At 42.3% G+C, this 15921-nt stretch overlaps 1 protein-coding gene across 1 annotated transcript in view; it reads right to left on the reverse strand.

Annotated features, from left to right (window-relative positions):
- ttc6 (tetratricopeptide repeat domain 6) overlaps positions 1–15921 on the reverse strand; it is a 71601-nt gene that overhangs the window by 33136 nt on the left and 22544 nt on the right. The window contains exons 10-16 of the mRNA XM_035417952.1: positions 12261–12607; positions 9849–9942; positions 9497–9817; positions 8343–8472; positions 7699–7874; positions 6698–6834; positions 3137–3306 (exon numbers count right to left, since the gene is read on the reverse strand). Of these exons, the coding sequence (XP_035273843.1) occupies positions 3137–3306; positions 6698–6834; positions 7699–7874; positions 8343–8472; positions 9497–9817; positions 9849–9942; positions 12261–12607 (1375 nt within the window). The remainder of the gene's footprint in view (positions 1–3136; positions 3307–6697; positions 6835–7698; positions 7875–8342; positions 8473–9496; positions 9818–9848; positions 9943–12260; positions 12608–15921) is intronic.

Raw genomic sequence — 15921 nt, forward strand, 5'->3', positions numbered from 1 at the left:
CTGCATGTGGGAATTAAAAACATAAGGCAGAATTACTTTATGGGAGGAACAAAATTGGAATGTGCTCAGTTTCAAAAAGACTTGTGAGTAATGGTTGATCAAAGTCTTTCTGGTTCAAGGCACTGTGCTGTAGCAGTAAAAAAGGCCAACAGGATTCTGGGACATATAGCCAAAAGTATTGAGTATAAATCCAAGAAAGTTATACTTATCTTATACAATACATTTGTTAGACCACACTTTGAGTATTGTGTGCAGTTCAGTGGACCGTACCTCAAGAAAGATATAGAAAAAGCTTTGGAAAAAGTTAAAAGAACTGCAACAAAATTGATTCCTGATATGAAATATAAAAGTTATGAGGAAAGGCTTCAGATGCTTAACCTCTTCAAGCTTAGTAAAAGGAGACTCAGGGGTGATTTGATTGAGGCTTTTAAATTCATTAAGGGGATCAACAAAGAGATTGTTCAGGTTGAGTTTTGTTAGTAGAACGAGGGAACATAAATGGAAATTAACAAACAGTAGATTCCATACAGACATTAGGAAGAATTTAGAGAGTAGTCAATGTCTGGAATAGCTTGCCAGGTCACATAGTAGAGGCAAAAACTCAGGGGATTTTCAAGAACAGGCTTGATACAGTGTTAGACAGACTATCTAGTCTGTAGGTAATCAGAGCACTAATTTAGTAAGGAAAATGGCAAGCATTGTTGGGCTGGATGTCCTGTTCTCGTCATTATGTTATGTTAAGTTATGTTATGTAACAACTTTATTTCAAAGTTTCACAGGCGGTTCCTTGGCCTTCATGAAAATGTAACTGATCTGTCTGCTGTTTCAGGAGTGAGACCCAAAAAAGTCAGTGGATTTGAAACCAACAGGGGTATACCACGTTACTGTATTGAAGTGTGTTCTGTTACGAGTCACAGTCGTGCCATTGCTGGCCATGGCCCAAGGTCCACATTGCTGAGGCAACAATTGGCCCAGCCTCGCTGGGGAATGATAGGGGTTAAGCTGGCTAGTTCCATTGATTTCACCGCTCTCTAGTGGTTAGACTCACACCTGCAAATGCACAAACCTAGAATATGTTGACCTGGCCTAATGTTTAAGGGATGGTGACCTCAGGGTTGTGCATAATGTAGTTTGAATGTGTGACACGGAGGGCATTCAAACTGCATAATGCACTATCCTGAGGTCATTATCTCGCGTATCCAATGGCTCACCAATAAAAAGCATAATTGTAAACAAAATATTTGTTTCAAAATATGTGATTCTACTGCAATGGAAATGGTACTTAAGTATTCCAGCTAATATCCCAAACCCTATAATGGCAACAAACACGTCTTTCTAGTCCGTCTCAGTCGGGTTAGATGGCAAGCTATCTTCATGCTATACAGTCACTATCACTTACATTACCTAGCTAATATTAAAATTAGGTCAAAATGGTCTAACAGCATGTTTTTATCACAGGCAGCTAGCTAGTAAACTCTGGAATTATATTCAAAACAGAGGCTGAACTATTAACTAGCTAAATCATTCTCAAAGATACAGAACAAAACATGTTCCGTAGTTTGAATGGAATGCCTCTAAATTTCAAAATTACAGGACGTAATTTACAGGATGGCTGGCAACCCTAAATCAAGCTATAACTACACTAGCTACCCTCTACAGTCATTCATGGACAACAAGCTGACTGTGCTTGAGTTGGCAGTGGCTGGACACATCTGTTGTAACACTGTTGTAAGTATGATGACCCCGCCCTGGGCGTGTCGAAGTGTCCTTGAGCAAGACACCTAACCCCTAACCCCTAACTGCTCTGGCGAATGAGAGGCATCAATTGTAAAGCGCTTTGGATAAAAGCGCTATATAAATGCAGCCCATTTACCATTTACCATGATATTTTAACCGTTGGCTTTCTAGTAATTTACAACAAAAATGATCATTGTCCATGTTTTATTTATCTAGTCAGACTGTTGGTGCACATTAATTTAGAACTGTGGATAAGCTTTTGCTGGCACTACTTGGCACTAGCTGGGGGTATATGGAAAAAAAAATGCACAACTGCAAGTCAATCAGAATTTATCATTCAGCCAAGCTGATGCATAAAGCTGGTTTATGCAAAAGGGGTGAATACTTACCAACTGAGTCATTTTCAGATTTTTATTTTTAATATACTTCTGAAGACACCGAAATATGTCCACTTCAAGACATTATAGAAAGTTGCAGGAAGAGCAGGACTACAAAAAAACCATTTCAATATATAATTCATTTTACTTTGCTACACGGGAAAATGAGAAACAATCGATGGGGAGTAAAGACTTTATGAAGGTACTATACTGTATGTAAGGCTGAGGAAATGAGCATGTATGGATGGCTGTGTGCTGGCCCCTGCATCACACTTCCAGGTCATAAGCAGCATGTTAATATAATAACAAGCAACTTCAAGCCACAGCCTAACCCGTGAAATTGAACAGAACAGAATTCTCATCAAAATATTCATCTTTGAAAAATGTGTAGCTAGATAAATTCTCATTACAATCAAGCCACGTGACAGAAGTCTCTTTGACAGTGATATGAGTTTTTCTATTCTATTTTTGCACTGTTAGTCTTTGTGGTATTATATTACATTGTTTAACCATACCCCCCAACATTATACGGTGCTGAGAAATAGGTTTTCCATTCCAGCGTCTATATTGAGATATTGAAATTGTGTCAGAGAAAAAAGGACCCCGTCATTATTTAAAGGCCATTGATTCAATAATGGTTTTGTTAATTAATGTGTTGTATGTACGCTAACATTTAGTAGTGTTAAAATTTACTCGCTGACAAATGAATAAATTAATAATGTCACAAACTGGAGTCAAATTAATTTGCTGAGCAATGAATGCCTTTCAGTATATTTACTGAACGGTTATTTCTCTCTGCATTCCTTCCATGCTGAATTTCCAGCATTTGCTAGTAACAGGTTCAGGTGCCATCTGCATTGCTGTGGGTGTTCCACCCTCATCTACACCCTCTTTCTGAATCTCAGTAAATCTGAGTAGCTCAGTCTCAACCACAACAGGGACAACATCATCAGTTTTGAGCACAACAAGCTAGAAATCTACAAATCTACTGTGTGTGGTGTTGCAGCCTGGGAGTGTCGTACCAGAGGTGCTGAGGTCTCTGAGTGCCAGCTCCGGCATGCTCTTCCTCAGCAGACAGCCTCGGTGGTAGAAGGCCTGCCAGTTGTTTGGGTCAAGGTGAAGTGCCACAGCGAAGTCCTCTACAGCCTCTTGGAGCTTTCCCAGCTTGACAAACGCTATCCCTCTGTAGGTCCTGCCAAATAGGGAAAACGGGGCTCTGGTCAATTAAACTTCAGTTGAGCCAATTCAGGAACTGAATTGCAATGCAATTCATGAATTGGAAAAAGGCTATATGTTTTTTATGAGGATTATTCAGTCGGTGCATTGACCTTCAATTCACTTCTTTAAGTGGCTGAACTGAAAAGGAAATCCACAACTGTGAAGTCAAAGCAGTATTTCAATTTACTGTGAGTGCTGCTTAAAGCCTGAGTAAAAGAAAGATTCACATATTGGGATGGCAGGTAGGTGTATGCCATCAGCCAAGTTATGTCTTGGCGGGGCAGGCCCCATACTAATACAGCACAGACAGTTTGGTGCTTTTCAGATTATCCTACAGAAATAACCACAATGACCACAGACTCTCAGCATTAAGAACATTAACCTCTGTACATTCTGACCTTATGTAAATACATACAATTCTTTTTTCCCCCCCATTTTCTCCACAACTTAGTCGTTATACCAATTCCCTGTGTGTATCACAGTCCTGGTCGATGCGCTATCCTCTGTCAGTCTGGGGAGGGTGTAGACTACCACATGCCTCCTCCGATACATGTGGAGTCCCCTGCCGCTTCTTTTCACCTGACAGCGAGGAGTTTCACTGGGAGAGCGTAACGCGCACGGAGGTTCACGCTATCTCCCCCAGATCCCCTCCCCGCTGAACAGGCGCCCCGACAAACCAGTAGGAGGCGCTAATGCAACGATCAGGACTCATACCCTCACCCACGAACACTGCCAATTGTGTTCGTAGGAACGTCTGACCAAGCCAGAAGTACCGCTGCCGGGGATTGAACCCAGGGATTGCCTCTGCGGTGGTAGGCGAGTGCTTACACCTCTACACTACCCAGACGGCCCGTGAATACATACAATTCTGACAGAACTCCACATGTCCTCACAATAAAGCCTTGGGTCATTTTGCGTTTTTTTCTCCTTCTTTTTCCTGCTGATTTTGTCATCACAAATGCTCCAGTTGTCTGATGAAAGTAGCCAATTGACCATTGACCAAATTATGATGGACACTGCAGTCCACCAATCCTTGCTTAGAAACAGTTGCTGTATGACTTACTCTGACATCTAGCTCCGACACTGCCTCCAACATTACTGTAGCTGATAAATAATGAAAAAATGACAAATATTTAGACCTATTAAATAAATATTGATTCTTACAAACCTATCCAGACATACAGAAGGGTGACAAATTAAAGGAAAAACCAACATAAAGTGTCTTAGTAAGGTGTTGGGCCACCACGAGCCGCCAGAACAGCTTCAATGTGCAATAGAACACCATTTTACCAAAAGATATCCCCTCATTTGGTGTTTTGTTGATGGTGGTGAGAGCATTTTCAAAATCTCCCATAGGTGTTGAATTGGGTTGAGATCTGGTCACTGCAAAGGCCATACATAGCAAATGATTCACAAATTTTCATACTCATCAAACCATTCAGTGATCACCTGCCCTGTGGATGGGGACATTGTCATCCTGGAAGAGACCACTCTCATCAGGATAGACATGTTTCATCATAGGATAAAGGTGATCACTCCAAATAACTGTATTGCAAATGCTCCCCACAGCATAACAGAGTCACCGGACTCCCTCACTGTCGGGTTCAAGCATTCACACTGGTACCATTCTCTTGGTGTATGCCCCACATACTCTCACCCACTGATAAAATATGTTGGATGGCTCATCTGATCATATCACTTGTTTCCACATTTCTGTTGACCAGTGCCTATGGTTTTTGCCCATCTGAACTTTCAAATGTGCATTAATCTTTCTAATGAGGGGTTTATGCACTGCCCTCTCTGTGTAGTTGTCCACGAACTGTCCTTGCTGACACAGCCTGGTCACGTCCTGCATTGACATTATCAGTCACCTGAGGAAGATTTGCTCTTCTGTTATTTCCTTACACATCGCACTAATGCAGGAGCATCACAGTCATCGAATGTGCACTTTCAGCCACAATTTTATTTACTGATGTCTTTCCCATAGATCTAAATACAGATGTCACTTTAGTCACTGTTCCTATTGAAACACTAGCCAGTTGAGCAGTCTTTGTGACTGAAGATCCTGCCATCCGAGCCCCAATAATGAACCCTCTTTCAAAGTCACTTAGATCCTTCCCTCTTGCCATCCTGAATAGGACAGTGACTTCGCCTTGGAATGGATACAGTAAAATGAATGGGACAGTGACCTGGCCTTGGCATGGATACAGTAAAATGAATGGGACAGTGAGCTGGCCTTGGCATGGATACAGTAAAATAAATGGGACAGTGACTTAGCCTTGGCATGGATACAGTAAAATGAATGAGACAGTGACCTGGCCTTGGCATGGATACAGTAAAATGAATGGGACATTGGCCTGGCCTTGGCATGGATACAGTAAAATGAATGGGACAGTGACCTGGCCTTGGCATGGATAGAGTAAAATAAATGGGACAGTGACTTAGCCTTGGCATGGATAGAGTAAAATGAATGAGACAGTGACCTGGCCTTGGCATGGATACAGTAAAATGAATGGGACAGTGACTTGCCCTTGGCATGGATAGAGTAAAATGAATGGGACAGTGACCTGGCCTTGGCATGGATAGAGTAAAATGAATGGGACAGTGACTTAGCTTTGGCATGGATACAGTAAAATGAATGGGACAGTGACCTGGCCTTGGCATGGATACTGTAAAATGAATGGGACAGTGACCTGGCCTTGGCATGGATACAGTAAAATGAATGGGACAGTGACCTGGCCTTGGCATGGATACAGTAAAATGAATGGGACAGTGACCTGGCCTTGACTTGGATACAGTAAAATGAATGGGACACTGACCTGGCCTTGGCATGGATGCAGTAAAATGAATGGGACAGTGACCTGGCCTTGGCATGGATACAGTAAAATGAATGGGACAGTGATCTGACCTTGGCATGGATACAGTAAAATAAATGGGACATTGACCTGGCCTTGGCATGGATACAGTAAAATGAATGGGACAGTGACCTGGCCTTGGCATGGATACAGTAAAATGAATGGGACAGTGACCTGGCCTTGGCATGGATACAGTAAAATGAATGGGACATTGGCCTGGCCTTGGCATGGATACAGTAAAATGAATGGGACAGTGACTTAGCCTTGGCATGGATACAGTAAAATGAATGGGACAGTGACCTGGCCTTGGCATGGATACAGTAAAATGAATGGGACAGTGACTTAGCCTTGGCATGGATACAGTAAAATGAATGGGACAGTGACCTGGCCTTGGCATGGATACAGTAAAATTAATGGGACAGTGACCTGGCCTTGGCATGGATACAGTAAAATGAATGGGACAGTGACCTGGCCTTGGCATGGATACAGTAAAATTAATGGGACAGTGACCTGGCCGTGGCGTGGTGAGGAGCTTGCTCCAGCAGCAGGCTGAGGTTCTCCAGGGCCCTTTCCCAGCTGCAGGTGTGAACGTGGTGCAGGCTGTAGGTCAGCAGTGCATCTGTCCTCCCTGGGTTTATGGTGAATGTCTGAAAGATTTTGCTTAGCTGTCAGTCAACTTTTCTCATACTGACACAAGTCAGCTCAAGTCAGCTCTTTCTTTTCAAATTTTCATGCAAGAAGGAGAGCCCTTGTCCTGGAAAGCCCTGGGGTCAGGTCCCCTTGTCTCACACAAACTTAACTGGATCAGTTCATTGTTAATAAACAGATTCTTTAATAATCCAGGTATTCTGCACTTTATTGCTTAGAGATGCTTGAGGTAATGTGAGGGATTTTGGCCCATAGTCACTACTGCTGTCAGCTCACGCGTGTTTCCCCACTCCCCCAGAGGTCTGAGTCAGTATTCTGACGTAGGTCTGACGTAGGTCAGTATTTTGACCTACGTCAGACCTGATCTCGGATCAGGATTCACCTGTCAGTACTCCTACAAAAAATAATTTATTACTGATCAGTATACCTGTAAAGGTCACAGTAGAGGGCATGTTTGAAATGCATACATGCTCCCTCCATGGATGCAGGTAACTCCAAATAATACAAATAAATACATAAATAAAATGTAGGAAAATTGTCTAAGGGAGTTCACATATATAACCCATTGAATTGCATCTGCCACTGACACAGCTTGCAATGAAAGGCCAGAGACCAGAAAATCATAAAGACAATATTAACTGATAAGCAAGAATAATTTGGGAACATTCTAGGCACTTTCAATACTTAGGACCTCTTTTTTGAGAAATGGAAAGGGATTTTGAAGAGTGTGTAGACCATTAAGCGTACATTGTTATAGCATGCTTTACGGTCACTCTACATAGAGGTGTCTGTAAATAATTGTAATGTAATGTGATGCAATGTACTGTAATGTAATGTAACGTGAAGTACTTGAGGTAGCGTACAGTGGCATAGTCCTCCATTGCCAACAGAATCTCATTCTTCTCTTCGAACATTTTTGCTCTCCTGAAGTAGTTCTCATCATCCTCTGGCTGGCACTTGATTGCTTGAGTGTAGTTTAGTATGGCCTGCGTGGTATCGCCTTTGGCTCTGTAAATTTCTGCTTTGGACTTGAATGCCTCTGGAAGAGAAGCAAGAGTTTTTGTAGATAAACAAGAATACAATGACTTATTGTGGTATTTTGGAACTGAAAATACCCATGGATCAAAGAAAAATGTACTAAACATAATTAGAGATCTTTACTTCATTAATATTTTTCAGTCAAATCAGACAATGTCTATCTCTATCAACTGCTTCCACACCTGTTTCTCATCATGATAACTGGGTGTATATTGAACTTGTGTTAATGCACTTAAAATGTACTGGATAAAATAGTCCTGTGACCTCTGCCACCTTTAACAGTTTTACCAGGATCCCCAATATCTGTGTTTTCTCCTTGGGCCACAGGCAACAACTGCCCAAAGTTAAAAATCTAATCTCTCCATAACAGCTATGCCGCTCACAAACACATAATGGAAATAGAAGTTTCACCCAGAGGTGGCAAAGGTCAATTCAGCAAACGAAAACAGTTTCTTAAAGCTCTTCTCACCTGAATGTTGGTTGTTGTGCTTAGTGATGAAGTCGAGGTCCTGTAAAGCCCTGAGGGAGTCCTTCCTCAGGAGGTAAATGCTGTGTCGGTGCCAGTAAGCATCCAGCAGAAAGGGTTCAAGGGAGATCGCCTTCAAAATAAATGTAATGGATGAAATAACATTTTAGAGGCCTGTTCAAACAGAGCATACTGATACCTAGAGATAGTAGTTATCAGAACACATAATATATACATTATTGAAGTACAGAAAAATGGAAATAGCTGATTCAGCTTCTGAATTAATCAGTCTTCAATCAGGACCTTGATAAGTAGAATCAGGCTAAAACACAAGCCAGCGCCCACACCAAGCCATTTCAGACAAGATTGGACACCACTGGTAGACAGCCTGAATGACCCATAATATTCAGCTGAATCGTAAAAAACTGTGCAAACAAACTCATATTTAATTTTAAAGATAAATGACCAAAGAAAATAAATACTGTGATGTTCAGCCTATTTAATTCAGTCGAGCCCATTTTATTTTGAATTAATTTTTATCCTTAAATAACATGCTCTTATACTGCGCACTACAGGAGGATTTGTACTGTTGGAGAGTATTTTGCTTGCACATGTACCATGGCCATTGTAACCAATCAGCATTGCTTCTGTTTGGCGGGTTGCCAATCTGAAGTCAATGAGTATCCATACAGAACTGACACGCTATGGTAGACTTCCTTGCTCTTGTGACATAATTCACATCAAAAGGAAGTAAATCCAAGTATCTTTCTTATCTGTATTATAAGGGCCACCCCTTGTTTTCCAATCAAGAACAAAGCACAGACTGTTCTGCAAGACTCAGCATATTTTGGCCATTCCAGCTTTCCAGAGTATTCTCAGTTTGAAAGCGGAAAAGCCTTTGCATATTATACTGACATTACCAACCTGCTCACTTTATAATCAAAGAAAACTGTTCAGGGAATCCTCATGGGGTAAACTGTAGCATCACTGCGTATTCCCATATGGCTTCACATGAATCAAAGAGCAACATTCCTTAGCTCCAAAATGACCATATAGTGAACTGGAGAAATACACAGACACAGAGACAGCAAAACTGACAGCTTGTGGATGGTTTAGACCAAGGTCACAGACAAATGGAATTTGGGGCCAGGCCATACCGAATTAAGGTCCTCTAGTGACAGACTCAGATGACCCAGTTTCTTGTTGAGCGCACCCCGGCGACACAGATCAAATGCGCTGGCCGAGCCCTTTTCTGCCATAGCACGAGTGAGATCAGCCACTTCGGCCTCCAGGGCGGCAACAGTGACAGCCCCGCCCAGCGTCTGCGAGAGGTCCACCTCATCCAGGGTCTGGATCGAGCCTGGAGCCACTTTCACATGGAGCGTCTGGACTGGCCAAGGGGGGTCTGGAGGTGGAGTCTGCCTCCCTGGGATATTCGTCCTGGCACTGCACTCAAACACCCACTCATCCTCCCACTCCTGTGGCACACAGCTGGGGACACCCCTCCACCTGGCAGCAAAGCATTCTGAATCCAGCAGCAGGGGAAGACTGGCAGCACTGGGCAGGTCCCCATCTGCCTGGGAGCTGCTGAAGTGACTGGCTCCTGTGGGCACAGAGCAGACAAGCTACATTACGAGCCACCAGAACAGCTTCACTGTGCCTCGGTATAGATTCCATAGCATATGATTCACATTCATCTGACCATATCACTTTTATCACTTTTTTCCACATCTCTGTAGACCATTGCCTATTGTTTGTTTTCACCACTGAACTCTCAAATGTGCATTTGTCTTTGAAATGAGGGGTTTATGCACTGGAACCATACTACAATATCCCTCTCTATGTGGTTGTTGATGGACTATTCTTGCTTATAGTCTGATCACGTCCTGCACTGACATTCTCAGTCACCTGAGGAAGAGTTGCTCTTCTGTTTTTAGCTGCAACCACAGCTCTATAGCTCTGTCTGTCGGTCGGTCGGTCGGTTGGTCGGTTAGTCCACAAAAAGTGTCCCACCCCGTAGCGGTCACAGTTTTCACCCCAAGAGGCTGAAATTTGGCATGGACGTTGGTCATGACCGAAGGTTGAGCTGAGTAACTTTCAAGGCCGATTGACCAAGAGGGGGCATGGCAATGGGCGTGGCCTATCACAAAAAGGCGCATAACTCCCAAATGGATTCACAGATTTGCACAAGATTTTGTGGAAAGGTTGGTCATGAGCCAGAGAAGAGGTCACATGTTTGAGTGAGGATGTGTGAGGGGGTGAGGCAATGGGCGTGGCCTATCACAAAAAGGTGCATAATTCCCCAATGGATTCACAGATTTGCACAAGATTTTGTGGAAAGGTTGGTCATGAGCCAAAGAAGCGGTCACGTGTTTGTGTGAGGGTGTGTGAGGGGGCGTGGTGATGGGCATGGCCTATCACAAAAAGGCGCATAACTCCCAAATGGATTCACAGATTTGCACAAGATTTTGTGGAAAGGTTGGTCATGAGCCAAAGAAGAAGTCACGTGTTTGTGTGAGGGTGTGTGAGGGGGCGTGACAATGGGCGTGGCCTATCACAAAAAGGCGCATAACTCCCAAATGGCTTCACAGATTTGTACAAGATTTTGTGGAAAGGTTGGTCATGAACCAAAGAAGAGGTCACTTGTTTGAGTGAGGGTGTGTGTGTGGATGCATGTACACATGGATGCATGCGTGTGTGCGGTCACAGCTATTGCGGATTCGCACTTGTTTCCTTACATATCACACTAATGCAGGAGCATCACAGTCATCGAATGTGTGCTTTCAGCCAGAATTTTCAACCCTGTTTAATGTCTCTCCCGTAGATATAAATGCAGATGTCACATTAGTTACTGTTCCTATTGAAACACTAGCCAGTTGAGCAGTCTTTGTGACTGAAGATCCTGCCATCCGAGCCCCAATAATGAACCCTCTTTCAAAGTCACTTAGATCCTTCCCTCTTGCCATCCAAAATGTATGTCAACCTAGCCTGCTCAGCATTTTTAGGCATGCCACACAGCATGATAGGAGGTTAATTGCTTAATTGTATTATGCAATACACTTGTATGGTTATTTCATTCATGGAACACATTTTCAAAAGCCTGTTTTGAGTAGTATGTTTTGAATCTACAGACTAACAATGCAGCCAAGATAATTATTTATGTACATAACACATTCTTAGCTATGGGGATTAGGAACAGTACTCTGCACACCACAGTATGGCCGTGACAACATGATAGAGGCCTTCAATGTACGTTAATATTCTGACTTCATTTACATATATTTCAAAATGGAAAATCACAGATTAACGAATCAAGGCTGTTTGTCATATCTCTTTGAGGCTCAGCTGTTTAAAGTATGTGCTCATTTTTGGAAAAATGAAAATTCAGAAATCCCACAGCCAATATCTTTCAGCTCAAGCCAAATACAGTTATACTCATAATACTTTAACTGATCTGACATAGCTCACAGTGACACATGTCCCACTCACAAAACAAGCACTCCTTCATGATGAGACAACTTGATGAACATAACTGATTCAGTTGGCCTGGGGTTAACTCAGATACATTTTTACTAGCATTGCTGTTAAAATTTTGCTGATTTTTCTAAACACTGGTAATGTGACTATGCAATTTTCACTGCATGAGCATATGTTCTTACCTATAATTAAGAAGCCAGATAATATAACAGGTTCCTAAAAGTTTGTGGAGGAAGATTGAGCAGTCCAATATTCAGGGCTTACAGTGTTAGGACACAGCAGACAAAACCTTTTTTTTTTAATTATTTTGTGAACACATTTTATTAGTTTTTTCACATTTATTCATGATTTCAATCAAAGTTCTATGTGGAAATCAGACATAGAACAGCTTCTCTCCTGGCTCCTACATTTAAGGTGCAGTGGTGGTGGTGACTGGGGGTTTACCTGTAAAGTCTTTGCTCTGGCTCCTGCAGCCTGTCCTGGGCACACGCCAGTGGGGCGGCTCTCCGATTCTTCCCACCCCTGCTTTTAGCCACACCCACACTCCTGGCAGGCTCCATGGGGACTTTCCTCATCCTTCCCCTCTTTCTCCTTTGGTTGACTATGGTGTTTCGCAAGTGCTCCCCCTGTTGTCTGACTATGCTCGTTGCAAGAGGGCTGTCCTCTGTAGGCACCGAGGCAGACAGCTGCTGCCGGGCCTCCTCCAGCTCTCGTGCCACGGTCCTGAAGTCCGCCGGAACCTTTAATGTCACCCTGTCCCCTGAGCTGAGGAGTGGAGAAGACCAGGGCCTCTACAAAGAGGGCAACCAATCAGTCAGCAACACCAAAACTGGGAACCTAGGATCTACTGCTCTACCACTCTTTCACTGAGATGATCTGTCTACTGCTGAGAATCTGGTGTACTGTGGCACATTTGCACCTGCCTGAGCTCAAGGCATGTTACTGTAATAACTCAGTATGATGCTTTGCCCTTCAACTGATCCAGTCTCACCCATTGCTGAGGTCCAGTTGACCTCTAGTTGAAATATTTTGGTAGTACACAGCCCTGCCAATATCAAACAGAAAAGGTATGTAAGTAAATAAATGGTCTCTCTCATCAAATCTGTGACATCTCTCACAAGCTTATGGCAGGAAAAAACTGATGCGTCTGCTTTTGATGCTTCTGTTTGGGAGAGACCACATCAACAAGACTATGGCGATTGATGTTATGTATATAAAAATCCAAATGTATGTTTGTTTGTACAGTATGTTTATTTTCTAGCCTGAACTATAAATCATATGCAAAGTGTGTGCTATTGGACCTAGATGGCTGGGACTGGCTTGTATTTTGCTGTGGGATTGGCTCTGGCTTGCCCATGACACCACTGACCTACTATACAAGGCAACCCTTTATAAATGTGGTTCAGATGTTCCCAATCGTGTTTGTAGAAGGTTTTATACGTGGAATTATCTATTTATGAGTCATTTGATTTAGTGCTGATTACCTTCCAGAGGTATTTAAGCTATGTACGAACATGTAGCAGCATTTGGAGCCAAACACTTGATTTATAGGATGATTCTTTTTTTTACCTTTACTGTGGAAATGATCCAACAGGAGGTAAATATTCAGAGCAAGGCCCAGGAATTGCTAACATATACTGAAAGTGCAGCTGTAAAAACCACAAATGAGTCCTTCTTGACGGGAAAAATGCTCCAGCATCACATCTTTGGAGAGAGAGAGGACGCCCTGGAACTGTTTTAGTAAAATAACAGGAAGTAGCTGCTTGTTTCATCTAATGCCACATTGGTTACCAAATTGTGGAGCCATATCCACTGGTGGTTCATAATAAGTGGTGAAGTGTGTTGTGGAATAGCATTACATGTGGTATAAAACAATGGTACATTATAACATTGTCAAGACATTTAAAGAAGTCAAATTAAACACACTGCAATTGTTACAGAGTATATGCAATTGTTGTGACCTACTATATGTGAAAAAAGATTTAAATTTATTTTATTGAATTATCTGAAAATATATAGCATTGGGTTACATTTTTTTAATAAGGGGTGGGTCCTGAGTAATGCTTTAACTCATTAAATTGGCTGCAAAAGTATATTACACATACCTTCACACAGGAACAATTCAACTTATACAGTACCTCTACAAAGGAAGAACAATACTAAAACAAAACACACATTTCTGCACACAGGTGTAACACACATACATGCATGAAGGTACAACACACAAATCTATACACATGTGCAACACATATAGGCCTACCTGCACACAGATACAATACCCGTACCTGCACACAGGACAACATATATACAGACAGATGACAAATTAAAGGAAAAACAGGAACAAATGAGTGGAGAAACATAATGAATGCAGATGCGGCCATACAGGTATACTGCATGATAACATCCTATCATGCTCTGTGGCATGTATAAAAATCCTGAGCAGGCCCAGTTGACCTTGATTTTGGATCAAGTGACTTTGAAAGAGGGTTCATTGTTGGGGCACAGATGACAGGAGCTTCAGTCACAAACACTGTTCAACTGGCTCGTGTTTCAATAGAAAGAGTGACTAAAGTGACATCTGCAATTAGATCTATGGGAAAGACATCAGTAAATATGGTTGGAAATTGTGGTTGAAAGCGCACATTTAATGAATGTGATGCTTATGTAAGGAAAAACAGAAGAGCAACTCTTCCTCAGGTGACTGAGAATGTCAATGCAGGACATGACCAGACTGTGTCAGCAAGAACAGTCTGTTGACAACTACATAGAGAGGGATATTATAGTATGGCTGCAGTGCATAAATCCCTCAAAGACAAATGCACATTTGAGTGCAAGAGATACGGTATGCAGTTCAGGCCTGAATGCTTGACCCCTACAGTGAGGGGGTCCGGTGTTATGCCATGGGGAGCATTTTCCTGGCATGGTTTGGGTCCACTTGTCCCCTTAGAGGGAAGAGTCATTGCAAATTAATACAAAGTTATTCTGAGCGATCACCTTTATCCTATGATGGAACTCTGCTATCCTGATGAGTGTGGTCTTTTCCAGGATGACAATGCCCCCATCCACAGGGCACGAGAAGTCACTGAATTGTTTGATGAGTATGAAAATGACGTGAATGAGGGAAAATCTTGGAAGAATGGTGTTCCATCCCTCCAGTAGAGTTCCAAAGACTAGCAGAATCTATGCCAAGGTACAGTGAAGCTGTTCTGGCAGCTTGTGGTGGCCCAACAACTTACTAAAGCCGCGTTTCCACCAAAATTACCCAGAACTTTCAGTCCCAGGAACTACTTTACCAGGAACTAAAAGGTTCCTTCAGCCAATGGTTGTCTGCGTTTCCACCGGGGTCTAAAGTACCGCGAAGATTAGGCAAATTAGCCCACTGACGTTGTCGTCGGTCCATCTGTCATATGATTTCTTCTGTAACCCCATACTACCACCGAAGTAGCCTACATTATTTTCTAATAACCGGGACAGCCCGGAGGGGTTTATTCCACTTATATACAATGGGTTACCAACAATGACTATATATGGTTACTTTTGTATTTATTGATTTTCATATATCCTCTCAAACACATTCATTAACAGCAGAAAACATGCACACGTTGTAAACAATTTGCTGTTTTATTACTTTCTCGTCGTCAATTCCATATAGGCTAATCGCAAAATGACAAGAATAGAACGAAAACTCGGACTTGCGTGAAAATGTAAATTAGTAGTGGTACAGCCACCGTTACTGCTAGCCGAGCAGCGAAGTGTGCCCTCCAGATGCGAACCATGCACCATAAATGAGTCCATAGTCTTCCTGGTCTTTTCGTGGAATTGAAAAATGGCAGTAGAATTGAGTAAAATTACGGCAGTCTGAAAAAGCTAAAGGGAAGATTACTAGAATTAACCTGTTATTTTACCCAGATAAAAAGTGCGGAAGGTGATTTCCAGTTTGCTTGTACTGTATCACCAATGTTAATTATGCAGAACTACCGCATACCTCACATAACTGTATCAAACGTTTTGAGTCAATTACAACGGGCTAACAAAGAAAATCCGGAAGAAAATATTCAGCAACCGAATTAGTCCGTTTGAATGTTTTGGTAGCCTACGTAATATG

The sequence above is a fragment of the Anguilla anguilla genome, chromosome 1, assembly GCF_013347855.1.
Source record: "Anguilla anguilla isolate fAngAng1 chromosome 1, fAngAng1.pri, whole genome shotgun sequence".
Classification (NCBI taxonomy): Eukaryota; Metazoa; Chordata; class Actinopteri; order Anguilliformes; family Anguillidae; genus Anguilla; species Anguilla anguilla.